This window comes from Pelobates fuscus, chromosome 5 (assembly GCF_036172605.1).
Source record: "Pelobates fuscus isolate aPelFus1 chromosome 5, aPelFus1.pri, whole genome shotgun sequence".
Lineage (NCBI taxonomy): Eukaryota > Metazoa > Chordata > Amphibia > Anura > Pelobatidae > Pelobates > Pelobates fuscus.
In genome coordinates, this window is record NC_086321.1 from 312205860 (window position 1) to 312233130 (window position 27271).

General features: G+C 45.1%; 1 protein-coding gene across 1 annotated transcript in view; it reads left to right on the plus strand.

Moving 5' to 3' along the window:
- The window catches only part of LOC134612225 (CTD small phosphatase-like protein 2), a 35689-nt gene extending 8853 nt beyond the window's left edge, over positions 1-26836 (plus strand). The window contains exons 3-5 of the mRNA XM_063456573.1: positions 15311-15437; positions 15544-15639; positions 26771-26836. Of these exons, the coding sequence (XP_063312643.1) occupies positions 15311-15437; positions 15544-15639; positions 26771-26836 (289 nt within the window). The remainder of the gene's footprint in view (positions 1-15310; positions 15438-15543; positions 15640-26770) is intronic.
- The last annotated feature ends 435 nt before the right edge of the window (positions 26837-27271 follow it).

The following is a 27271-nucleotide window of genomic DNA, read 5'->3' on the forward strand; positions in this document are numbered from 1 at the left end:
AAATGTGCTCTGACCTAAGTTCAGACACATTGCACATGGTGTAAGCAGATACATGATAATTGCATGATTTTGCTATTACATGACGAAAAGTCATGATTTTATTAAAGACACGGAGGCGAGTATTGCATAACCCTTTCTTTACTGTCCACCAATAGCAGCAAAGAATATAAACAGAATGAAAAAATAATGAACATACATTAACATAGGCCTCTCCCCGCTCAGGTCCCAGTATAATAGGCAGCACTTCCCTTCCATTTCCCTCTTTCTGAAGATGCGACCGTAGTAACAATGTCCAACCAAGAACGGTAATAAAGTCCAATAAGTAGACAACTTATAACTGAAGAGGATAATTCAACAACAGGGAAGTACGACCGGATGAACCGTACGACCAGAGAGTATCAGCGGGGGGAGTCCTCTCAAGCTGGATAACGGCATGCCATCTTGTCAGATCAGGCTGTGAAAACATAAAGGAACAGGAACTGACAGGTTAAAGTCGATAATTGCAACTAGTGTCAAGTTTCAAACAGAGGAAAAATCCCACATATATACAGTCCCACACTACAGGGTGATTAGCAAGTAACCAACATGCACTTACCATTACGACACGGCCCCACTTACCGTACCAAATATTCGATGTGAACTCGTGGTAACATTCGACAACAGGGTAGGGAAATTATATAACATTAGTAATGGAACGTGGGTGGGACAATACTCACCTCCGTGTCTTTAATAAAATCATGACTTTTCATCATGTAATAGCAAAATCATGCAATTTTATAACAAGACACGGAGGCTCATATTGCAAGTTTAAAGCTGGTCAACTACTGCAGCAATAGTATGTGCGGCTGGGCGAAAGTAAAATTCCCGGAAAGTAGACTCCCTAGACCAGGGATAGGCAACCTTCGGCTCTACAGATGTTGTGGACTACATCCCCCATAATGCTCTTACACACATAATGCTGGCAAAGCATCATGGGAGGTGTAGTCCAAAACATCTGCGGAGCCGAAGGTTGCCTATCCCTGCCCTAGACCAATCAGCTGTTTTCAGAAGGTCCTCCAGACGTGCGCCGAAGACTGCGGTATCAATGCCCGCCTTGGCCAATAACCATTTCACATTGCGTGATAATGTGGTGCTAGAGACCGGGCGGAAAGGAGGACGAAAGGATAAGAATAGCTGTGGGGATACAGCTGAATGGTGAAGTTTGGATAGATTTTCGTATTCGCGTAGGCAAGCCACTGGGCACAATGCTGGAGAGGTAGGGAAACTCGGATAGGACACCGATTTGATAGAGGTCTTTGTCCATCGACTGATGTTGAACGTTACCCCGTCCGGGGTGTATGACCTGGCGTCGAAGTCCAGAGCTCTGACATCCGAGACCCTCTTGCATGATACAAGGCAGAGCAGGCAAACCAACTTGGAAGATAGTTGTTTCAAGGAGAGTGCTGGGTTAGCGGGCCAGGATGAGATGAAGGACAACACAACGGAGACATCCCAGGTCGTGGAGTAACGAGGCCTGGGTGCATGGGAGAATCGAGAGCCTTTGAGGAGTCGGCATACTAAGTGGTGTTGTCCCGCAGGGCATCCGTCAAAGCCTTGATGAATCGCAGAGATGGCCGACCGATAGAGATTGATAGTCCTGTAAGCCTTCCCCGCCTCAAAGAGGGAAGTCAGGAATTGTAGGACCGTGGTTGCAGGGGCCGAAACGGGTTCCTCGTCCCTAGCCAGGAACCAGCCAGCCCAAGCTCGCCAAGCTGACCCATATGCCCGTCTAGTTCCGGGAGCCCATGCTTACGCCAACAGGCATCTAGTTGCGTCCGAAAATCCTTGGATCTCCCAGGGTCCCCGGAGATCCGTCACGCCAGGAGTGGAAGGGAACCGTCCAGCCAGAGTGGGTGACCTCGTCCCATTGGATCCAACAGTAAATCGTTGAACGAAGGCAGTAGTCGGGGATAGTCCATCGCCATCTTGAGTATTTGAGGGAACCATGACTGCGTTTCCCAGAAGGGGGTCACCATGACCAACTCCGCCAGGTGTCTGCGGGTCTGCAGGAGCGAGCGTGTGATCATGGAAAACGGGGGGAAAGCATATAGGGGCCCCCGCTCCATTCTTGCAGGAAGGCGTCAACCGCCTACGCCATCGGGTCTGGCCTCCAGCTGAAGAAGCGAGACAGTTGGGTGTTGAGTCGGGAAGCGAAAAGGTCGATAGTGAAGGGACCCCAAAGAGATGATAAACTGGAGAACACCTCCGTGTCCAACTTCCAGTCGCTGGTGTCTGAAAGATAACGTGACCCCCAGTCCGCCTGAACGTTGTGTAGACCAGGTAAGTATTCCGCGTGGACAATCAGGTTCCGTTCTAGGAAGAATTCCCAAAAGTCTTTCACCAAGGTGGCCAACACTGCCGACTGCGTACCTCCCAGGTGGTTGACATACCTCACCGCTGAGACGTTGTCCATGCGGAGACGGATGCAAGTCAAGGCTCGGTCCTTCGCGAAGCTGCGGATGGCGAAGGAACCGGATAGGAGTTCCCGCGCGTTGATGTGTAGCCGGGATTCGGCTGCTGACCAATGGCCGCCCGTTGAAATTCCTTCGCAATGGGCCCCCCAGCCATGGAGGCTTGCATCTGAGTCGATCGTGAACTCCGGTAGGGAGCCGAAGATCGCTTTGCCGTTCCATGCGGACAGGTTGATAATCCATCATCGCAGTTCGTCCTTCGTTTCGCTGTCCAGCGACACCAGGTCTGCGTAGGATGCACGACTCTCAGGTGTGCAATCTTCAGGCGTTGCAATGCTCGGTAGTGGAGCGGGCCCGGGAATACCGCCTGTATCGATGAGGCCAGGAGGCCGATTAGCCGTGCAAGGTGAGCTGGGGCCGATTGAGGGCTCTGCGTAGCTCTTTGCGGATGGAACGGATCTTGAATTTCGGCAGGCTCAGAGTTGCCTCTCCAGAGTCCACGAGGAATCCTAGGAATTCCATGCGAGTGGCCAGTCGAAGGTGGGTAAGGAGAGTGGAGCGATCTTGGACCATGAGGAGGATGTTGTCTAGGTATACGATTAGACGAACTCCCCGACTGCGTAACCAGGCGATCACCGGATGTAGTAGCTTCGTGAAGCACCACGGTGCCGAGGAGAGGCCGAAAGGTAGGCATGTAAACTGCGAAGTCTCGTGTTGCCAATGAAAGCGTAGAAGGTCTCGGGAACCCAACGCAATCGGTACCGTCAGGTACGCGTCCTTGAGATCTAGCTTTACTAGCCAGTCTCCGTGAAGGAGAAGATCCCGTAACAGGTGGATACCTTCCATCTTGAAATGACGGTACCGGACTATGGCATTGAGGGGGCGCAGATTTATGACGGGTCTCAATTGACCGCCTTTCTTTTCCACTAGGAAAATGTTGCTTATGACCCCTGCGGGGTTGAGGGGCGCCCGTTCTATAGCCCCTTTGGTAAGAAGGGTGGAGAGTTCCTCGTCAATCCGTCTGCGATCCTGGGGTGAAAAGCAGATCGGTCGAGGGGGGATGTGTATAAGGTGTTCTATCAGTTATATGTGAAAACCCCGAATAGTGGTCAGTACCCAGGGGTCTGATGTGATTTGTGACCATGCTGGGAAAAAATGTCTGCCCCCTTAACAAACAGGAGAAGAAATATGTGGTATGAGGTAACTCACTGTAGGGTCGTCTGGAACTGGAGTGGCCTCGGAAGCCTCTGGATCGCCACGGGCGTCCGCGAGATGGGAAGAAGGAGGGACGGGTGTTAGTCTCCTGGTACTGGGTTCGCTGTTGAAAGGAGCCTCGTCCCGTGCCACGGGATTGGAAATAATTACGGCCGGACAGACGGCTCCTGGATCTGCCGGCCCTGGTGGAGGCCCGCCCCGGGAAAACTCGCCTCATGGAGGCTTGTGCCTTATACAGGGCAGTAAATGCCTCGACAAAACGCCCCAAATCTTTGATAAAGGAGTTGCCGAAGAGAAGACCTTGGGTGTCCTTACCGGCTTCCGTGAGGGCGAGATTGGCCAGTTTTGGTTCTATTTTAAATAGAATGGCTTTACGCCGTTCAATCGAGAGGGAGGTGTTAACGCTCCCGGCAATACAGATTGCTCTCTGGACCCAACCACGTAGGTCTTCAGGGTCAACCATGCGGTTCTCCGCTCTGGCGTCTTCCGCCAAATCAAATAATTTTTCCAATAGGCCGAATATATCCAGGTGTTTATCCAGGCAGGATTTTAAGGCAGATTCAAGCCCCTTACAGGGATTCCAGCCTAGTTTTGTAAGAAATTGAGATATCTTGGGGTCTACCTCGGGAGTGTCGCAAACTTTATTAGGCACCACAGGCCTTGGACACTCTGTCCTTAATTTGTTGCGGGCCGCTTTGCTAAGTGGGCATCCCACCCAATTCTCCAGATACGTGGCAACGTGGTCGGCCGGGAGCCACAATGCCGATCTTGGATGGTGTAAGTCATCCGGGTTGAAGAGTGGAACGCCTGACGGATCCACGAGGGTGTGCCTAGTCCCTGGCTCGCCTCCGGACTTCTCTGCCTGAGCAAAGGAAAGTAGGTCAAAGCCCGTATCAGCGGTATCCACATCAGAGTCGCTGTCCGACTCAATCTTAGCCTCCTCACTTGACCCGATTTCTAAGTCGGAGTCGCTCTCTACCTGTGCTCTGGCACATTTCCATAGTCGCGCCCGTTCTGCCTGGCGCGGAAAGGCTCTTTTGCGTGGGTGTGACACGCTTTCTGGGCCGACTGTAGGTCTGGCAGAGGGATGTTTAGACTTATGGGTAGCCTTCTTGGGTATTTCTCCCTGTGGGTCCACATGAGGACGCGACAGAGGCATCGTGGAGCCCGAGTAGTGCTCATCCAAAGGACGTGGCAGGAGGGCCAGAGAAATGGTGTGGGAGAGGGTAGATAACATGGACCCCATGGCTGCCATAATGGCGTCTGTCACCGAGCGCTGTAGCGCTAAGAACTGCGCCCCATCAGAGTGGGTAGTTCCATCTGAGCAAGCGGGTAAATTACCCGAGGTGACAGGGGCTTCACCCCTACTGAGTGGGGTATCGGACTCCCCAGAGGGAGGGAAACCAGAAGTTAGTCTGGGTTTAGGCATTATATAACACAGCAGGTTGTTAGGGATAACAGTAAATTAAGCCCAATAAGCTGTCAAGAATAGTCTGGGTTAGTCACCCAAACAGGTAGCAACAAAGCAAAAAACGATCTCACCAGATGTATGTTCCGTCGGTCTGAAGTAAAACTGGCGAAAGGTGTCCTCCCGAGACCATTCTGCTGAACGTAGAATGTCGGACAGGGAAGCACCTGCTACTAGGGCTCCTGACGCCGCCGCGCCCCTAACCGAATGAGCACCAAATGAGGACTCCACGCCAGCCAACGACAATAGCCATCTGATCCAGCGAGCCAAAGTAGTGGTCGAAACCGGTTTATGTGGTCGTACATAAGATATCAACAGTTGTCCCGATTGGGAACTTCGAAGCGGGGTAGTAACTGTCACATAGCGAAGGGTAGAAACCACACAGAGCTTAGGAGAAAATGGCAGTGGAGTCTGACTTGGTACGTCTCGACACCGAAAAGGTCACCCCATCCGGGAAAAAGGTGAACGCGTTAACGTCAAAAGCCCGAACGTCGGAGACCCGACGAAATGATACCAGGCACAACAGAAGCGTAAATTTAGCTGACAATTGTCGTAGAGAAAGGTCCTGATTCTCCGGCCATGACTGAATGAAATCCAAAACCCGATGTACGTCCCAGAGCGATGTATATTTAGGAGCCGGAGGACGTGACAGTCTGATCCCTCTCAATAATGTACAAACCAAAGGGTCTTGTCCAATGGGTGTCCCCTGCAGAGGGACATGAGCTGCTGAAATTGCCGACCTGGCAAAGTTACCTAAACGATACGACTTCCCTTGATCGAATAGGTGAGAGAGGAAATTCAGTACGCTGGATATAGGTGCTGTAAAGGGATCGATATTCCGTTCCACGCACCAACGACACCAAACGTTCCAGGTGGACAGATAACATCTCCTCGTTCCTGGGGCCCATGAGTCCCAGAGGAGATTTCTAGCTGATCCCGATAGCTCATCGACATTCTAGGTACCCCGGAAAGAGTCCAAGCCACCAAGTGGAGGTAGCCTTCCAGTACGAGGGGATGATTGTTGCCTCGTGGATCCGACAGGAGTATTTGTGGAGACGGAAGAAGAAGCGGGTCCCGACATGATAGCTCCAGCAATTCTGGAAACCAGGCTTGGGCCTGTCAAAGAGGCGTCAACAACACCTACGATACCTGTTGTCGCCGTAACTTGAGTAAGACCCTGGAGATCATAGTGAATGGTGGAAATGCATAGGCTCCGTGCGGCGGCCAGTCCTGAAGGAAAGCATCCACTACTGCGCACGTCGGATCCGGATGCCAGCTGAAGTAATTAGGGATCTGGAAGTTTGTCCTAGAGGCAAACAGATCCACTGTGACTGGGCCCCTTTGCCGCGCCACTTTGAGGAAAACTGGTCAATGCAGCCACCAATCGCTGGCATCCCTCAAGTGTCTGGAGAACCAGTCTGCCATCAGGTTCGACACTCCTGGGAGATACTCTGCCTGGAGAGTGATATTGCACTGAAGGCAAAAGTTGTAAATCTCCTTTGTGACTTCCGTCAGTGTCTGTGAGCAGGTCCCCCCCCCGGTGGTTGATGTACTGCACCGCCGAAATATTGTCCATTCTCAGCAGAATGCAGCAATCTGATAGATGACACGCAAGGCTGCGTATAGCGAATGAGCCCGCAATCATTTACAGGCAGTTGATGTGATATCCTGCTTCCGTGCTTGACCAGGGGCCTCCCGTGGAGGCGGCTGTGCAGGTCGCATCCCAGCCCCATAGGCTCGCATCCGACTCCAGGACAAAGTCCGGGGTCGGTCCAAAGATCGCCTTGCCGTTCCAAGCTGACATGTGTAACAGCCACCAGCGAAGTTCGGTCTTGACTTCCTGCGTGACGGGAATCAGCTGGTCATACGAGGGTTTCCTGCGTAGGAAGTGTGCCCTCAAGCGTTGCATAGCCCTGTAGTGAAGGGGGCCCGGGTAGATGGCTTGGATCGATGCGGACAAGAGGCCCACCACTCGTGCCAAGACCCGGAGTGGGATCATTTCCTGGCGCAGTATCCGTCGAATCTCTTTCCGAATGGCCGTGATTTTGGTCTGAGGGAGGCGTATCTATTTCGAATGCCAAACACTGATCTACTTGCGTCGGCGTGAGAGCAGACTTCTCTTGGTTGACCACAAACCCCAGGGATTCGAACAAGAAGACCGTGTAGAGCGTCTGAGATTTCAGTCTGGAGGCGTCCTCGCAGAAAAGGAGTAAATCGTCCAGTTATATCAGGTATCTAATGCCCCTGGAGCGCAGGCATGCCATTACCGGCTTTAACAGTTTGGTGAAACACCATTGTGCCGAGCTGAGGCTGAATGGGAGGCAGGTGAATTTGCATGGCCTCCCTTTCCAAACGAAGCGTAGAAATCGTTGGCAACCGTATTGCACCGGAACGGATAGATATGCATCCTTTAGGTCCAGGCGAGTGAACCAATCTCCTGGGCGCAGTAAGTCTCTCAGAAGATGGATGCCCTCCATCTTGAAGTGTTGATAGGAAATGAAGGCGTTCAGGTTTCTCAGGTTTATAACCGGACGGAAATCTCCCGTTTTCTTCCTGACTAGAAAAATGTAAAAAAAATGGAGCTGAAGAAACCTACTTCGACCGTCACCCACTGAACTGCCCATTTGTCGAAGAGGGCTTGTATTTCGGCATCCACTAGGGCCTGTAGGTCTTTTGACGAAACCGGAGTCCGTAGGGGGTATCTCCTGGACTGGCGGGAATGGAAGTCTATAACATAGCCTCGGACCGTTTGAAGTATCCATGCGTCCGAAGAAATGTCCCTCCACCTGTCGAGACCAAAACGCAACCTGCCAGCATGTAAAGGCCTGGGAAAAACATGTGGTGTAATATGTCTCACCTGTGGGCATCCTGCCTCTTCCACGCGCCCGGTTTCCTCTGCCACGGTCCGACCTCCAGGAGGTGAAAGACCCAGAGCGGTAGCTGGGAAAAGAGGCACGACCCTGCTGCCTTCCATCCCTGCCAAAAACACGAGAAGTTAACATGCCTCTGGAGCTCCTTGATGAAGAGCTCCCCGAAAAGAAGTCCTTTGGCCAACGGACCCAGCTCCTTGGACCCCAACTCCGACAATTTTGCGTCCATGCGCATGAGGACCGCCTTCCTCCGTTCCGTGCATAATGCCACGTTGGAGTTGCCCAGCAGGCAAATGGAGCGTAATGCCCAATCTCTGATGGCTGCAGGGTCCAGTGACGAGCCCTGTGAGACAGCCTCGACCGCCATGGTAAGGATCCGGGCCAGCGGCCCCAACATGTCCAGCACCTTATCTTGTGCAAGGCGGAGGCTGCGTTCAATCCCTTTCTTGGGATCGTGCCCGGTCCGGGTCAAATAGGTGGAGACCATCAGGTCAAATTCGGGCGTCACAGCAACCTTGTCTGGCAAGGTGGGTCTGGGGCACTCTGCCCTCAACCTCTTCCAAACTGCCCAATCGAGGGGTCTGCGAACCCAATAATGGACGAACTGGGCCAGATGTTCGGGTAGAGACCACTCAGGAGACTGAGGGTGCCAGATGTTGCGCGGGTCGAATAGGGCTTCGGCCATTGCGTCCAAGAATACGTCCTCCCCAAAGGAGGGGTGTAGGTGTTGAGGCAGTGTCACCAATTCCTCCGATTCTTCTCCACCCCACCCACCATCGTCCTCCGAGGGGGACTGATCCTCCCGCCATTTATCCAGTATGGACAGTGTTGTGGGGAGGGTGAATTCTTCCTCCTCTTCGTGAAAAGATCTTGGGCGTGCCGGAGATGAAGCGGTCGCCCGTTTGGGTCGCTTTGCAGGAGCCTTACCCTTCCAGGTAGCTGGCTCAGGGCCTTCACCCTTCCAGTAGCGCTTAGACGTGCGTGAGTGGTCTCTGTTAGGTGAGTCAGGGCCGGACTCTATCAGCGTGCGCTAAATCTCTGATATATCCCTATCTTGGGATGAGTGGGGTAGAACGCATGAGAGCGCCTTCTCCACAGAAGCGGCAACGGCCACGTTGATCATTGCCTGCAGGCTCTCTTGCGTCGGAGCGTCCATATCCTGACCGTAGCGTGACTTTGAGGGTAGAAATGACAGGTGTCACCCAAATATATAAAAACAATGTATGGGGCGTAGTTCCCAGCGACTACAGCGTGGGCACAGTGGACCCCAGTATAAAAGTCTCCCCAGAAAATATCCTAGGCCAGCGGCCGTAAGGATTTAGGCACGGGCAAGCGCCGGCTCATCAATAGGTCACTGTCAGGGCAGGCCAGCCAATGGGCACAGACCGAGTCAGCCAGTTAAAGAGCACAGACAGAGCAGGCCAATTTTATGGGCACCGACAAGGCAGGCAAGGGCACCTACGAGTGGTGTAAAAACAGTAAAAGGGATACTGATATTGGAGTGTCCCTGTTTAACCAGAAGGAGGGCCTGGCAGACCCCTGTAAATATCTAATGTAGGTCACAGATAGTATAATGGGAACGCAGTGAAGCTCCCCTAAGGCATAGAAAAGCAGAAGGAGAGATTCGGCAATGAATAACCCTCAGCACTAATAACCCCAGTATAGTAGCCTCACAGAGTGTGGGGTTAATGCAGGAAAGCAAGGGTGTTCCCAGACCGCCCTGGTACAGTTAGGCCCCAGGCCGTGGTATGTAGTAATTGGGGACCCCCTGCAGGACAGCACACCACGTGTGCAAAGTCACTAATCTAATTAGCGGGTGGGGGAGGGGGGCGTGCATGTAGCGCTCCCTTCTCCACCCGGCAGACACACGCGGTCCGCAGATCAAGCTGGCGGCCACGTGGGGAAGCTCCGGTCGGTGGGTAGTGCGCTCGATCGAGAGCACCCCACGACCGGAGTAGTAAGCACACACGGAACCACTGGAGATGTACTCCACAGTCCCGGGGCTCGGGGGGATCGAAGGAGGCATCAACAGGCCAACCTCCAGAAACCCCTGAGCGGCACAATACCCGTTGTGAAGGAAAACGGGTGAGAAGGAGAGGGGACAGCTAAAGGGGGAAAAAGAGCCCCAGAGGAGAGAGCAGAAAAGGGGAAACAAACTCCCCACTATCCCAGAGGGAAAGAGAAGGCAGATAGCTTACAGAATAAAACCAAAACAGTCCCCAAAGAACAATAAAGGATAATAAAATGATATAAACAACTAGAAAAGCTACAATTTCTGGGGAAATTGTGTGAAGTGTTCTTGCCTCCACCAGTAGTCTACAACTGGAGTGGGCAGAGTAACTGTTATTTATTTATATAGCACATTTAATTGCAACATTGTTCACAGTTACATTAACCCCTTAAGACCACAGCCAAATGTACAAGTTGTGAACATAACAAAACGTAAACAAAACCTGGCATTTGCGCTATATGTCTGTCCAACCGTAATTCACCTCTTTCATATTAAATGCACCCCCCCTTATTATATATCATTTTATTCAGGGGAAACAGGGCTTTCATTTAACATCAAATATTTAGGTATGGAACATAATTTAATATAAAAAAATGGGAGAAAATAATTTTTAAAACTTTTTTAGTTCTACGTGACATTTTAACTGTGGATGTCAAAATACTGTTTGATTTTACTGCAATACAATACACATATTTGTATTCAGCGATGTCTCACGTGTAAAACAGTACCCCCTATGTACAGGTTTTATGGTGTTTTGGGAAGTTACAGGGTCAAATATAGCGTGTTACATTTGAAATTGAAATTCAACAGATTGGTTACGTTGCCTTTGAGACTGTATAGTAGCCCAGGAATTAAATTTACACCCATAATGGCATACCATTTGCAATAGTAGACAACCCCAGGTATTGCAAATGGGGTATGTCCAGTCTTTTTTAGTAGCCATTTGGTCACAAACACTGGCCAAAGTTAGCGTTAGTATTTGTTTGTGTGTGAAAAATGCAAAAAACGCCAATTTTGGCCAGTGTTTGTGACTAAGTGACTACTAAAAAAGACTGGACATACCCCATTTGCAATACCTTGGGTTGTCTACTATTGCAAATAGTATGCCATCATAGGGGTAATTTTCATTCTTGGGCTACCATAGGGTCATAAAGGCAACGTAAGCAATCTGACGAATTTTAATGTGAAAAAAATGAAACACAAGCCTTATATTTGACGCTGTAATTTTTGAAAACACCATAAAACCTGTACATGAGGGGTACTGTTGTACTTGGGAGACTTCGCTGAACACAAATATTTGTGTTTCAAAACAGTAAAAAGTATTGCAGCAATAATACCGTCCGTGTAAGTGCAGTTTGTGCGTGGAAAATGCAAAAAACTTCACTTTTACTGGCGATATCATCGTTGTAATACATTTTACTGTTTTGAAACACTAATATTTGTGTTCAGCGAAGTCTCCCGAGTAAAACAGTACCCCCCATGTACAGGTTTTATGGTGTTTTGGAAAGTTATAGGGTTAAATATAGTGCTAGCAAATTAAATTCCCTATACTTTCGGCATGGGTTGTCAGGCAGGTCCCGCTAATTGTAATTAATTAGGATACCTAATTATGTAAAATTATTACATAAATATATGTGTAGAATTAATATATGTGTATGTGTATATATATATATATATATATATATATATATATATATATATATATATATGTGTATATATATATATATATAATTTTTTTTAAATATTTTTATTTATATATAGGTATATATATATATATATATAGTGATATATACGTATATATTTATGTATATAGATATAGATTATTTCATTCTATGTGTATTTTGATATAAATATATATATATTAATATCACAATACAGTTAGAACGAAATAAAACACATCTATATATTTTTTTATATTTTATTTTTAATTTTATTTTTTTACATATTTACATTTTTTTTTATATTATATATAAATATATATAACAATAATTATATATATTTAATCAGTATCAGTCTACGTGTAATTTGATATTTATATATATATATAATTATATATATATTAATAGTAAAATACACCTAGACGGTGTATGTGTGTATGTATATGTGTGTATATATATATACTTAGATCATATATATAATATATATATATGATCTAAATATATATATATAGATTTTTTTTACACTGATTTTATTTATTTTAATTGATTTCCAGCCAGCAGGGGGACTAACTGTCATTACAGTTAGTCCCCCTGCTGGCATTGCTGCAGCCAGCTATCCCGGCCATGTGATTGTGAGGTCCTCGCAAGGACCTCACTCTCACATGGCCCGGGGGGGCTGAAGAGGATGGAGGTGCCGCGGGGGGCTCCCTGGGAGTCCCCCCAACCGCGATCGCCGGCGACCGGGTAAGTAACAAAAAATCGGAGGGCGTACTATTACGCCCTGCGGCGTTTAGAGCCGCTTTAAAAAGGACGTTATAGTACGCCCTCCGGTCTTAAAGGGTTAAGACCGCAGCCAAATGTACAAGTTGTGAACAAAACTTAAACAAAACCTGGCATTTGCGCTATATGTCTGTCCAACCGTAATTCACCTCTTTCATATTAAATGCACCCCCCTTATTATATATCATTTTATTCAGGGGAGACAGGGCTTTCATTTAACATCAACTATTTAGGTATGGAACATAATGTAATATAAAAAAAATATACAAAAATGGGAGAAAATAAGAATTTAAAAAAAAAAATTCTAGTTCTACGTGACATTTTAACTGTCAATGTCATAATGCTGTTTGCTTTTACTGCAATACAATACACATATTTGTATTCAGCGATGTCTCACGTGTAAAACAGTATCCCCTATGTACAGGTTTTATGGCGAATTTGAATGTGAAAAAAATTAAACACAAGCCTTATATTTGATGCTGTAACTTTTGAAAACACCATAAAACCTGTACATGTGGGGTACTGTTGTACTTGGGAGACTTCGCTGAACACAAATATTTGTGTTTCAAAACAGTAATAAGTATTGCAGCAATAATATCGTCCGTGTAAGTTCTGTTTGTGCGTGAAAAATGCAGAAAAGTCACTTTTACTGGCGATATCATTGTTGTAATACATTTTACTGTTTTGAAACACTAATATTTGTGTTCAGCGAAGTCTCCTGAGTAAAACAGTACCCCCCATGTACAGGTTTTATGGTGTCTTGGAAAGTTATAGGGTTGAATATAGTGTTATAGGGTTACAAATATTACATACATATATGTGTAGAATTAATATATATATATATATATATATATATATATATATATATATATACACACACACATGTGTATATATACGTATCTATAATTTTTTTATTTATATAGGTATATATACGTATATATTTATGTATATAGATATATGTATTATTTCGTTCTACGTGTAAAAAATTTACGTATTTAATTTTTTTTATATTATATATAAATATATATATATATATAACAATAATTATATATATTTAATCAGTATCAGTCTACGTGTAATTTGATATTAATATATATATATATATATATATATATATATATAAATATTTAAATACACTTCGTGTATATCGTGTATATATATATATATATATATATGATCTAAGTATATTTTATTTGTAACTGTAATATTTTTTATTTTTTTTTTAACTAATATTTTATTTTTATTACAGGAGAGGGGGCAGAAACAGTGTCAGCCAGTGATTTCACATCACTGGCTGACACACAGGATCAGTGATCACAGTGACTGCCTGTCACTGTGATCACCTCCTGCAGATTGGGTAATTGACCACAGGGGGGAGTGCCTGGGTTGTACAAGCACTCCCCCCTACCAATCTGCAGGGGGATCATTGCGCCTGTTACATGTATCAGCCATTAGGCTGACACATGTAACACTGATCGCAGTGACAGGCTGTCACTGCCATCAGAGCGCTCTGAGATCGCAGTGAAAGCTTGTCACTGCGATCCCAGACTTAGCAGATTGTGGTCACTGCATCCCCCCCGACCGCGATCTGCAGCGGGCGATTAGCGCCGGCCACGTGGGCGGCCATTATAGCGAGGGCGTACTATTACACCCGCCGGCGTTTAGTGCCGGCTCCTGCAGGGCGTAGGGGGATTTAAGGGGTTAAAACATACATTTATAAAAACATTAGCAGGTGTACAAAAGGCCCTGTCTATGACATCACTTGCTGCTGCAGCCTGGCACAGGTCAGAGTATAAAAACTATAAATCCTACAGTGAAGAGCTTTATATTGTGAGAATCACAAGACCCAGACCTACATTTTGATGCATAGTATGTCTCTGAGATATTAACAATGAAGGCACAGTCGCAGTTTAGAAATTGCCCTTCAAATGTGAGCTTTGCAGAGTGGAGTTTCAATGAATGCCAATGGACGGCGTGAGTTGCAAACAAATGGTCATATTGTGAAAACTATCAGGACTATGACTTAGCTGTGGACATTTTTAGTGGCAGCAGGGATAGCTGAACGTTTTGATATAAGATTTGTGTAGGTGGGCTTGAAAATGAGGGAGTGGTGGCAGTTTAGAAATCATGTCCTGATTTTTTAGCTTTTGCCAACTCCCACTCTAGCTTTGCCATTCATTCCTATGGGACCAATTGTGCCTCGAGAACAACGATATTCCGTGAACCATTTGGCGAAACGTTCCACAAAGTAATAGCACACCAATCGGGAACAATCCGCACGTTTTGGTATATTTTTGTATATGTAGTGTAAAAACTGTGGGAGGAGTTAGGGTGGTAAATTTGGCTATAATAAGAATAATAATATATTTGTGAGATAACATTAAGTGGTCTTGCTATGCAAGAACACTTAATTATACAGTAAAATATCTAAAATCCCAAAGCCACCCAGTAATAATAGCAGGAGGCAGTGGTACTCTGACCTGTGCTGATGCAGAGCAGCAAAGAAAGAGGAAATTGAATGTTAAGAAGGGAGTTATATGGTCTCCTTACTGTTTTCTGATTGGTTGTTACTCTCTGAGTTTTTGTTGCTGCTGTGGTTCTAGTAAAGAGAGACTTAAGCAAATATGAAGCCTCCTGTCATGTTAAAAAATTCAAATGAAACAAGACTTGAAGATAACTTCCCCACAGAGTTATGGTGTATGTATTTGTGGCAATAAACAATTATGGCTGTTTTCTTTATTATGGTAATATTACTTGGTCTTTTACTTGGTCATTTAGGTTTAGAAGCTCACACAAACTAAACAAATAGTTGTACTTTCACTTGTTTACATTATTTTAAAGTCAGGTTTGTTCTACAGGCACAGACTGTTTCGGGACCAGTGCACCTGTGTGTCTGGTCACTATGTAAAGGATCTGAGAGTCATCCGCAGAGACTTGGCAAAGACTGTTGCATTGGACTCTTCCCCTCACAACTTTCCATTGCAAGTGAGTTTACCATCTAGGTTTTGTTTGCATGTTTAGTAAAAATCGATTTCACTGTCTAATAATCCTGGACAATTGTATTTAGCAAATCTTCTGTATTTTGTTTCAGACTACCAACAGAATTCTAGTGAAGAACTGGACAGGTAACAAAAAAGACAAAGAACTTATAAGCCTGCTTCCCATCTTAAAGGACATGACACTTGTGGTAAGAATATGTAATTTTTGATACACTGAAATCTAGGAAATTGACCCAGGAGTCTTAGAAGCAAGTTTATGCAGGGCAACATATAGAACAAAAATTAAGATGAGGTTCCCATTAGAATGGGATTATCTGAGTAAAATGTAACATTTACTGAGCTCATTAAAACACAACTGCGTGGATCATCTATGTCTGAGCTCAAGTCATCCACCTATCCATATATAACCGTATATCATGAAGAGTTTATCTAAAAGTTCCACTAAAGATCTTTTCAATACAATATAGAATATTCATGAAAGGCACGATGTTTGACCATAAATACACATTTGCACTTCTTTACATTCCTAACTCAAAAAAATGTCACTTCCTCTGAATCACGCTGGGCAAACTATCACGCTTTATGGAAGGGACCTTGGTGATCAGCGGTGACTTTAATCTTTTACTGCATCCTGAACTTGGATAAGAACATGTACAAGGACCTTCTCCAGAAAAAGACCCAGCTCTCGACACTCATCCATCAGTTCATCCAACACTCCTGCCAACACTTTCTTAACCAAATGTATAAACTCAGGAACAAATGAGGGCGCCTACTGGCACACCTCTTTATGCAATGCAAAACGCAATTATATATTTCTAAGATCAAGTACGTGTCACAAAATACCATATACCAAAAAATACCAAAATACTAATACCATATTCGCCCCGATAGGAGTTCCTGCGTTATCTTACCAACCTGACACAAAAAACACACAAAAATAGTTTTAAACTTTAAAAAAAAAAAAAAAAAGACTTTTCTAAAATTAGAATGTGTAAAGGAGTCATTATCAGACTGGAACAATGTAAATGGAGTCCAAGAGAAATGGGTTTATTTAAAAGTTGCACTGCTGAAGGCAATAGAATAAGACTTGTCAGTAAAAGCAAAAAAAAAATCAAGAAACCACTGTGGTACTTCGCAGATGTGGACAAAATAGTAAAAAAACGAAAAGTTAGCATTTAGTAATTATAAAAAAACCAGAGTGAGGAAGACAGAATGATCTATAAGATTAAGCAGAAAGAGGCTAAACAAGTTATAAGAGCTTCCAAATCACACACAGAAGAGAAAATAGCAGTCAGTAAAAAAAATGGGACAAAACATTTTTTAGATACATAAATGAGAAAAGGAAAGTAAAACTAGGATTAGTTAGATTAAAGACAAAAGGAAGGAATGTATGTAGAATAGGATAAAGGTCTAGCTGACTGCCTCAATTAATGTTTTTGTTCAGTATTTACAGATGAAAATGAAGGAAAGGGGCCTTAGTTAGGACAAAAAGGACAAATGAGTCATTTGTTACATGTGAGTTTACAGAGGAAGAGGTTCTATTTCAACTGTCAAAAGTAGAGACAAATTAGTCAATGGAACCTGATGAAATACACCCAAAGTTATTATTACCATGTATTACCATGTTATAGGATAGGATTGTTGAACATCTAAAAACACATGGATTTAAAGATCAGAGACAACATGGGTATACTTCAGGTATAGATCATGCCAAACTAATCTTATTGATTTTTTTGATTGGGTAACTAAAATAATAGATCAGGGTGGTGCAGTAGACATTGCTTACCTAGATTTACGTAAGGCTTTTGGCACTGTTGCACATAGAAGGCTTATCAATAAACTGCAATCTTTAAGTTTGGATTCCAATTTTGTTGGATGGGTAAGGCAGTGGCTGAGTGACAGGCAACAGAGGGTTGTATTCAATGGAGTATATTCGAAGCATGGGCTTGTCACCAGTGCGGTACCTCAGGGATCTGTACATGGACCCATTCTCTTTAATATTTTTATTAGTGATATTGCAGAAGGTCTTGATGGTAAGGTATATCTTTTTGCCGATGATACTAAGATATGTAACAGGGTTGATGTTCCAGGAGGGATAAACCAAATGGCAAATGATTTAGGTAAACTAGAAAAATGGTCAGAATTGTGGCAACTGACATTTAATGTGGATAAGTGCAAGATAATGCATCTTGGACGTAAAAACCCAAGGGCAGAGTACAGAATATTTGAGTCCTAACCTCAACATCTGAGGAAAGGGATTTAGGGGTGATTATTTCTGATGAAAGGTAGGCAGACAATGTAATAGAGCAGCAGGAAATGCTAGCAGAATGCTTGGTTGTATAGGGAGAGGTATTGGCAGTAGAAAGAGGGAAGTGCTCATGCCATTGTACAGAACACTGGTGAGACCTCACTTGGAGAATTATATGTAGTACTGGAGACCGTATCTCCAGAAGGATATTGATACTTTAGAGAGAGAGTTCAGAGAAGCGCTACTAAACTGGTTCATGGATTGCAGGATAAAACTTACATATGCAATGAAAAAGTCATTGACTCGCAAGTCATTGGGACCCGATGGCTTCCCCTTCCTCTATTACAAGATTTTCAGGCTGGAGTTGTGTCCGAAATGTATCCTCGATGGTGCATGACCCTCACCACACTTCAACTCAGCAAACGTGACACTTCTACCTAAGGATGGAAAGGATCATGCACTTTGTCAAAATGATCAGCCGATTTCAGTATTGAACGTCAACCTCAAATTGCTTTCCAAGGTCCTGACAAGTTGCATTTCTCCCATGCTATCGGGAGCCATACAATTTGACCAAACTGGATTCATCCCAGGCAGAGAGGTTCAAAACAATACCATTAGAGCCCTGAACCTGATAGCGGAAGCTAGACGTGGGAGTGCACCAGTTCTACTCCTGTAGACAGATGCTGAAAAAGCATTTGACAGGGTGGACTGGGAGCTAATGCAAGGTGTATTACAGGAAATAAGCGTGGGACCAAAATTCAGTTTGTGGGTGTGCGCATTGTATACCGGCCCTACCACACTTCTGAGGATTAACTGAGCCCTCTCAAAACCATTCACAATGTACAATGGAACACGGCAGGGGTGCCCTTTGTCCCATCGCCTGTTCGCGATACCACTACAGGCATTCCTCAACAAAATCAGAGCGAACACCTAAATTCACATGTGGGAAAAGGCATCAAAGATACTGCCATATGTGGCCAATCTGCTTTTCATTGTGTCAGACGGGATCACCATCCTAGAAGAGATATTGAAAGAATTCAAGGAATGTGGGTTAATTGCGAACCTACAAATAAATTATTCCAAATCTGAAATCCTGGACCATTCCCTGGCCCGGACACAATGCCACAACCTCATGCAATGATTCACCTTTAGATAGTGCAACGCCCACATGAGATAATTTGGCTTGTGAAAGATCCAGGAGATCTACACTCACGTAATACCCAACCGATTTTACGTAAAGCCATAGAGAACATATTTCCTAGCTAGGCCACTTAAAGCTGACACTTCTGCCTCAGCTACTGTTCGTGTTTCAAAAAGTGCTGATCTCAGTTCCACACTCAAATCCAAAATCAGGAGGTTCATCTGGAGTTCACAGTCTCCAAGGATAGCACACTCCCAATTGACACTCCCCAAAATTTGAGGTACTACCTTGCTGCACCCTTTACAAGAATAATGAGTTGGACAATATCTGACAGCAGGAAGGCATGGGTGCGACTCGAGCCGGAGTTTAAATATCCATCTTGTGGATCCGATTGTCCGTATCCTACCTTTGACCCCAAAACGTGCACACTCGTCCTCTGTGTGCCGTCACCCACACGTCAACGTCACTACTACTGTGGTCAGACGTGGGGACATATAACAATGTGGATTCGTAGCAGCCGGCGCCAACCAGCATGTGGCAGAACCCTGACTGTGATTAGCCATTTCCCCTCCCAGTAACTAGATGACACATAGTTCTAGGAGTACAACTGATTTTAATGAGCCAAACTCTGCCTTTAATGCACAGACCTCAGCATGGGGTCTCCATTGCATTCAATACAAGCCCCTTCCAGGAATCTCTGGGCCTGACAGATAATTGAATTAAAGACAGTTATGCTAATTATCTCCCAGGAAAAGAGAGCCCAACACAAAACATAAAAACATAAAAGTACCCCAAAACATAATAAAAACATACAATAACCCCACAATTAAAACATCCCGAAAAAACCTTGATCTGAGTGCCCAAGTTCCCCAAATAGCGCTCAGATCCATGCAGTGTAGGAAAAAGTTCACACACACATGGTCCTATGCCCAAAATAGTTCCAGGGCGTTTGGTGCTTTTTCCGGTCAGCTTTCAGGAGCTCCTGCAGCTGCAATATGGGGTGCTCTGCCTGGCTCTCAGGTAGCATTTGTTCCCCTTAGTCTCAAAAACCGTTCCATTACATTTGCGGCTAAGTACCGCTGAGGTGAACAGGAACCCACAAAGTCATCATGCCAAAATTAGTTCCATAGCGATCGCCTGTTCAGGATAAGGTTGAAAAGTGGTGACAAGTCTTCTGGGCCTTGTGATTCGCATAGCCCCCACACTCTGATGTTGTGCCTGCGGCTCCTATTTTCGAGGTCTTCGACATGGAGCCACAAGTCCGTGATCTACATGTCGTGTTGCTCTGTGATCTTCATGTCAGGGCATGCGGCCTCCGCGCTTTCTGTTTTGAGCGCTTTCACCCTTACCTCGAAATCTCTTAACAAGGTGCAGAGGGTGGCAGTCTCGTCCAGAGAGTTAAGTTTACCTCCTCCAGGAGTGTTTGCCTCCCTCCCTAAAAGGAGGACTTCCAAAGAGTGAATACCAGTCTAGTGCAGGTTGATTGACAAGGATGAGCTTGGGGAATATGACGCTGTTTGTGAGGCCTCGTGTTGTGAAGATCCCTGGAATTGGCAGGTAGCTGTGGATGAAGGGAGATTGAATCTCCCCTTGTGTCCTGAGTGTTGATGTGGTCATTTGGATGGGTTTTGTTCAACCCATGGGGTCCAGGTAGGTGCAAGATGTGGCTAATTGAGGCAACAGAGCACTGAGCTATGAATTCAAGCGGCCATTCTCGTCCAGCCAAGCCACGCCCCTCATAATCTTAATTTTAGCAATGGCAGGAGGCTTCACATTTTGCTTATCTTATATTACTGAACTCATAGCAGCAAACTGAAAAGTCTCTCTCTCTCTTTCCTCCTCCCCTCACCCCCAAAACTCATTCTCTTTCTTTGTAGTGAGGAAATCATAAACAATCCCACAAACTACTGTAAAACATCAAAACTGAAATTACACAAAAGAAAGTAGTCTGCCTCCATTGGTACAGCTGAAAAAGAATAAAAAAATCAGTATGTGAAGGGCTTAATAAATTGAAACATTAAAAGGAGAAATATTGCATATACACATCAAATACGATCAGCATTAAATAGAATGTGAGAAAAACTTTCTATTTAACATATTTCCAAATATATCATGATGAAATATTTACATGAAATTACAAAACAGAAAAGAGCCCACCTCCAAAAAAGGAAAAGGTAAGGAAGTTTTTGTCTCCTGTCATTACTAAAATTAAGATTATAGACTCACTAAAGCTAGCAAAAGCTGCAATTTTACTACATGAAAGGAGGCCTCATATTTAGCTTCTTGAATGCTATTATAAAAGTGAAACAGAAGCATGAGAAGATGGAAATAAAAAGTTCAAAAGGTGTCCTCTTGCAATCAGTCAGCTGACCAAAGAATGTTTAAGACATTCCTGAGGTAAAGATCAATGAAGCCACCTCCCCAAGAACCGAGTGGACTCCAAAAGAAGTTTCCACCGACCAGCTAACCTGGTCACAAAAACTGGTTTATATGGTTTAACATATGAAACAAGAAGTTGGCCTGAAGAAAAATAACAAAATAATGAAGAAACGTGGAAGCTGAAACATAAGTAACCAGAGTGGGGACGACACAAAGTTTTTGGTTTTCTCAGAAGAAACGGGTAGAAAACTGACTAGTCAGATTTTTTGCGAAGGTAAATCTGAAAAGTAACCCCGTTGGGTTGTGTTTAACTAACCAGGGAAAACCCAGAACGATGGAGGCAGTAGGTGAGTCAATTATTTGGAAGGTTAACCTTTCCTTGTGTAAAGCACCCACAGACATAACTATATCTTGGGTTTCATGGGTCACCAGAGGTTTCTCAAGTGGTCTACCATCTATGGCCTCAACGGCCAAGGGTGTGGCCTTTCGGATCAAAGTCAGGGCTGCGGTTTTGGCAAAGTTCTTATCCATAAGGTTGTCTGCCGCACCTGAATCGATCAAGGCTTTAGTTGTTATATTGGTTTTATTGACTGAAAGAGAAACCGTGATAAACGGTCTGGAGATGGACACATGAGGAGACAAAGTCATAACACTCGAGGCCGACCCCTCTCTAGGCCTTAGGTGCTGCAGGTTCCCTGTACTCTAGGGCAGGCATTACAGTGGTGCCCCCTCTGCCCACAATAAAGGCATAACCCCTCCCTTCTACGGTACGCTCTTTCGGCCTCAGTTAGCTCCGTAGCACCCAATTGCATGGGTTCAGGGGATGGTTGCCTAGGAGCGGGTAATGTTAGTAGTGCAGTACTAGGTAGAGCAGGTAACACCCGTGTATCCAGCCGTCTTTGACTACGCCTCTCTCTAATACGGTTATCAATAAGAATCATATAGCCTATAACATCATCTAGAACAGGCAATTCCCTGGATGCTATTTCATCCAGTAAGCGGCCAAACCCTCCTGAAAGGCTGTTACGAGGGCGTCATTATTCCAAACCACTTCAGCTGCTAGAGTGCGGAATTCGATAGTGTAATCCGCTACAAATCTGTTACCCTGTCGAACCCTAAGCAGAGCTTTGCCAGCAGAAGCAACCCTACCGGGTTGATCAAATGTGCGTTTGAAAGCTGTCAGAAAATCTGCAATGGACATAGGAGACGTATTCTCCCACATGGGGTTGGCCCATGCTAAAGCTCTCCCGGGCAAGTGGTTTATCAAAAAGGCAATTTTAGATCTGTCAGTGGGATAGGAACGTGGATTCATCACCAAATGGATGTCGATTTGGTTGAGGAAACCACAACACAATGCTGGGTCACCGCTGTAGCGCTGTGGAGGCGTCATATGAACTACATGAGCAGGAATGGGTACTGGAGTGAGAATGGGTTCGGGCACAGCAGCAGCAGCCTCCTGAACGGCAGGCTGCAAGTGTGCAGTACAAGCCAGTATGGTTTGCAAAGCTTGAGCAAACTGATCCATACGGTGGTCCAAGCCATCCATTCTAGCCTCCTGATTAACTAGGAGCTGTGGTATGTCAGCAGGTTCCATTATGGCCCTGTTGTAATGTCACGATTCGGGGAACCCAACACGCTAACACACACACACACACACACACACACACACACAGAAAAGGTGCAGTACCGGACCTTAGAGTGGCCGGAAGGATGCCGCTCGCCGAACCCACGAGGAGGAGGGGACAGCGGACGGCTGGAGGGTGAGTACTGCGAGCGGAGCGCAGCCTCCCCTCGCAGCCGCCTGCGGGATCCCGACAGAGGGTCTATACCCACTTTGATATGAGCCTCAAAAATTGCTGACAGAGCAGTAAAACCGACCCATCAAAAAAGAAAATAGAGTAACTGTAATATGCGTTGTAGAACAGCTGTAAAAGTATTAATATCCCTCTCCAACCACCAAGCATTACAGGCATTCCAAGGTAGCAACATCTGGTTACTTGTGCGAATGAGTCCTACAATAAATACCTAGTTTTCTGAGAGAGCCTCTCGACATTCCAGGATCCCCTGAAACTGTCCAAGCCAGTAGGTCACCAGTGATACTTTCTGGTTCAGAATATGTTAAAACACTCTGGCAGTCATGGCAAATGAGGGGAATACTTTGTGTCTGACCTTCGACCAAGTATGAAGAAATACATTTGTAGCAGAGCCCTAGTCCTGACTGGCACTTTTCTCCACTGGATCACCAATAGTAGACTCAGGAACACGATACTGCCAAGTAAATAGCCCACCTCCTCCCCAGTAACTGGAGGACACACAGTTCTGCGAGTAAAAATTAACTTTATTCTGCCACGGCTTTTATGCATTGGCCCCTACACATCAAGAACATTTCTTCCCAAGAGCTGTTGTGTTTGAGAGATAATTGAGCTCAAATTAGGAAAACTCAATTATCTCTCAAATACAGAAAATTATACAAATATTTAACACTGACGAACGCTCCCCCTGGCTTTTATGGAGCAAATGCTCCCCCCAGTCAGTAGCTGGGGGGAAGTTGAACAGGTATGAACTCCGCTCGGCTGAAAATAGTTCCAGGGGTTCGATGATCATGTACCGCTGCCTGTGTTTAGGAGACAAAATGGCCACCATGCATTGCACCATGTGCGTTCGGTTATACGAATGGCAGCCACCCAGGGAAAACACTCAAGCTAATTTGTCAAGTTGTTAATTTGTGGTCAACAGCCAGGGGAGGTCGGTGTTCTCTGGGGTATAAAAAGGGGGCCCACACACACCAGTCATTTGGGAGACTAGGGGGTACGGACAACCGAACACAAGGGAATGAAGTCTACTTCACCATCTACCGCCACACAATCATAGTTTGGGAGCCAGCTTTAAAACTGGTTGAGTTGGCGATTGATCCGAGATTCAAATATGTCCACCGTGAAAGGCCTCTATTAGGATTGGAAGATTGCAAGTATGGATTTGTCCAACATCCAGCTGCTGATTTCCCTCCAATACCTAGAGAATCAACCCACTTATAGATTGGACATGCCTGGCACGTGTTCTGCTTTTAGAGAAATGTTGTGTTGAAAGCAGAAAGTGTATATATGTATATCTTTATTTCTCAGAAAGCAATGACTGTCTGTCTGTCCCTGGAAAAAAGTCTTACTATAAACATTTTTTCTCCATGGAGTATGGTCATACAAGTCTTTGTGGAGGTATAGCCCTATTGTAGTCTTATAAAACTAAAACCACCGGGGGGGGGGGCAGGCCGCCGAGCGAGCTGGTCGCATGTCACACCAGCTCCTGAAACTAATGGAGGAAAAAACCACGATAGCAATTTATTTTTGCTTGAAAAAGCTGGCAAACAACGACGAAACCCATCGGGTGGAGAGTACCGGACCCAGGGTGAGGCTGGCCTGACGGGTTTCAGTCCCCTGGAGGACAAATCCTCACTGGCGCCAACGAGGCCTACTCCGGCGGTGAGTGGGGCAGACGGCCGCTGCCCCGCTATCCTGCCCATCGGTGCTCAGACAGGAGCCAGACCCGTGGAGCCGTGGCCCCGTTTCCCCCCCCTATGGACCCGGGGGGTGATCCCGGTCCCCACCACCCCCGCATGCCCCGACCATCCCGGGAGCAGCAACAGGGCCGCCCGGGCCTAACACGAAGGCGCAGCAGTCAAGATGGCGGAGACCACAGATGCTGGCGCCAAAACCGGCAGGGAGGCTCAGAAGCGGCCCACGCTGCTCCCCAAGCAAAGTATGAACCTGCGGGCAGCACAGACAAGAGGGGGCACCTTCACAAGAGAGCCCCACTGGAAGCACCCTCTACGGCCACAGCCCGACAACACAAGGTCGGAAGAGTCCCACTTCAAAGCTACAGCTCACTCACCGACACAGACGCCGAACCACGCTGATACACCCAAGCCACACACTGCTGATCTGAAGGGACTGTAACCCACATCAAGGCAGCACAGACCGGCACAGGGGGCCTCCACTTACCTAAGAAGCATCGGCTGACAATAGGAAGATCAGGACACTGTGGGCTGGGCGCTCACAACCGCTAAGGTGTCTCTCTAACTTAACTGGACTCACACGAGTGTATGCCGAAATTGCCGCTTCCCTCTTAGATTCCTAACTTGTATGCAAGGGGGCTGGTGGGGTAAGAAGCCACTGGTAATCTATTAGATGTAACATGCAAATACCTATGTCCAGACTAGCTCAGATCTCAACGAGTTAAAACGTATATGGGATTTTGCTCCATAACCTATATGCCTATTTCAAGTATAGCACAGTCATTTTACGTTAACACAGAGCATTCCCTATAGCCGATGCTGTGTAATAACCTGCATAACATGTGTAAAAGCGACAGCCTTAATCAGTTTGAGTAATCTACTTTAATATTGTTCCATAACGAATGCCAAAGCCTAATGATATGATAACTACACTGTTGTCCTAGCATAACAATTAACTGAGAATCCACTAACTAGAGTACCAAACCTAGATGTACCTAGGAATATCATACGTCTGCCTAGAATGTAACAAAACTTGCTCTTTCATATATAAAAATGTGCTGTTTCTGAATGCCACTCATTGTAATGCCAAGAATATGCCTGCAGTTGCTGTTGTGGCCCTGCAAGATTGTCTGTAACTCATATGCACATGCAAAAATAAAGAATAAAAAAAAAAAAAAAACTAAAACCACCATGCAATGAAATAATTTACAAGTTGTGCAAATAAACAATAAGACTGAGAAACATTTTCCAAAAGCAGACTGTTGAATGCAGTGTTCTTAGTAATATGAAGGCACACTTCGTCTGACTGAGGAAAGAATAATGTGCCATATGTCTCCAGTAGGTAAATGCGGTATGATCTTCCCTCTATAGGTGTTGTGATGAAACTGAAAGCTTAGTGGCCTAGTTAATATCAAGAAACATAGCGTACATTGATAGTTGATGTAACTTGAAGTAAAGTACCAAGGCAATATCAGATAATTTGGGTGCCATTCTGATGCCATTTAGCTGTAGAAATGCATTTTGTTTGTGGAGAAGTTTCTATTCTTGCAGGTGCCACTGCTTACCTCAAAATGTATTTGGTGTGGTCAGTAAAAATGTGGGGGCTTGTTACAAAGCCGATGGCAGGACTCCACCAATTTTACACACGCCCAAACTTACTCCCATCCACACAGACACACACACAACCCACATTTGACCCACCCTTTTGTTTTCTCACCTTTTTGCTGTAAGTTGGTTTCCCTTGTGGAATATCACATCCTTGCAGCATTAAAGCACATTTTTACAAGAAATTGAAACACAATTAATCAAGTTTTATGTGTTTTTTTTGGACAAGTTTTTTTTAATTGTCTCAATAAAAAGTAGGTTTTGCTTGTTTAATCCCATTGTTATGTGACACTCTTCTCCGCTTTCATTTTGCTCGTACATTTGAATACAGTATGATTGTAAGTGATTTAATGAAAGCAATGCAGTAAATGTAATACTTTTGTTTTAGAAAAAGAACAACACTTATCATGCTATCCCCTTTGATTTTTATTTGTATAGGAAGATGTACGTGTATTAATACCCCATCAATTCAGAACAGAAGACCCAAGCAATAAGAAGAGCTGAAATCGCTGCATATTAAAGCTGGTTTCATAACAAGAGATGATAGTTGTGAAATATGTCATTTCGTCTTGTATAGTATACATGCTATTTTTATTTGTCTTTTATATGCTTCCTATGGTATGTGTGACTTTTTCTTGTTTTATGTTAAAACACGGAGTCTCTTTTTTTTATATACTTATTTCTTTTTTTTTTTTTTTTTTTAATAAAACTTGTTTTGGATGCAGTCTGGTGAACTGTTAAATAGAACCAACATATTACCCACATTACTAGTGTTGCTTGGTGGCATAGTGGTAAGTGATGTCTTGCACATTTATCTCCTGCTTTACATGAACAATATAGGACTACAGCCCACTGGCAACTTACCTGTGGTATGCCAGGTGCCTCCTTGTGCCTCTGGAAGCTACTACACATAACTAAGCCTTGTGGTGCCGGGATTAG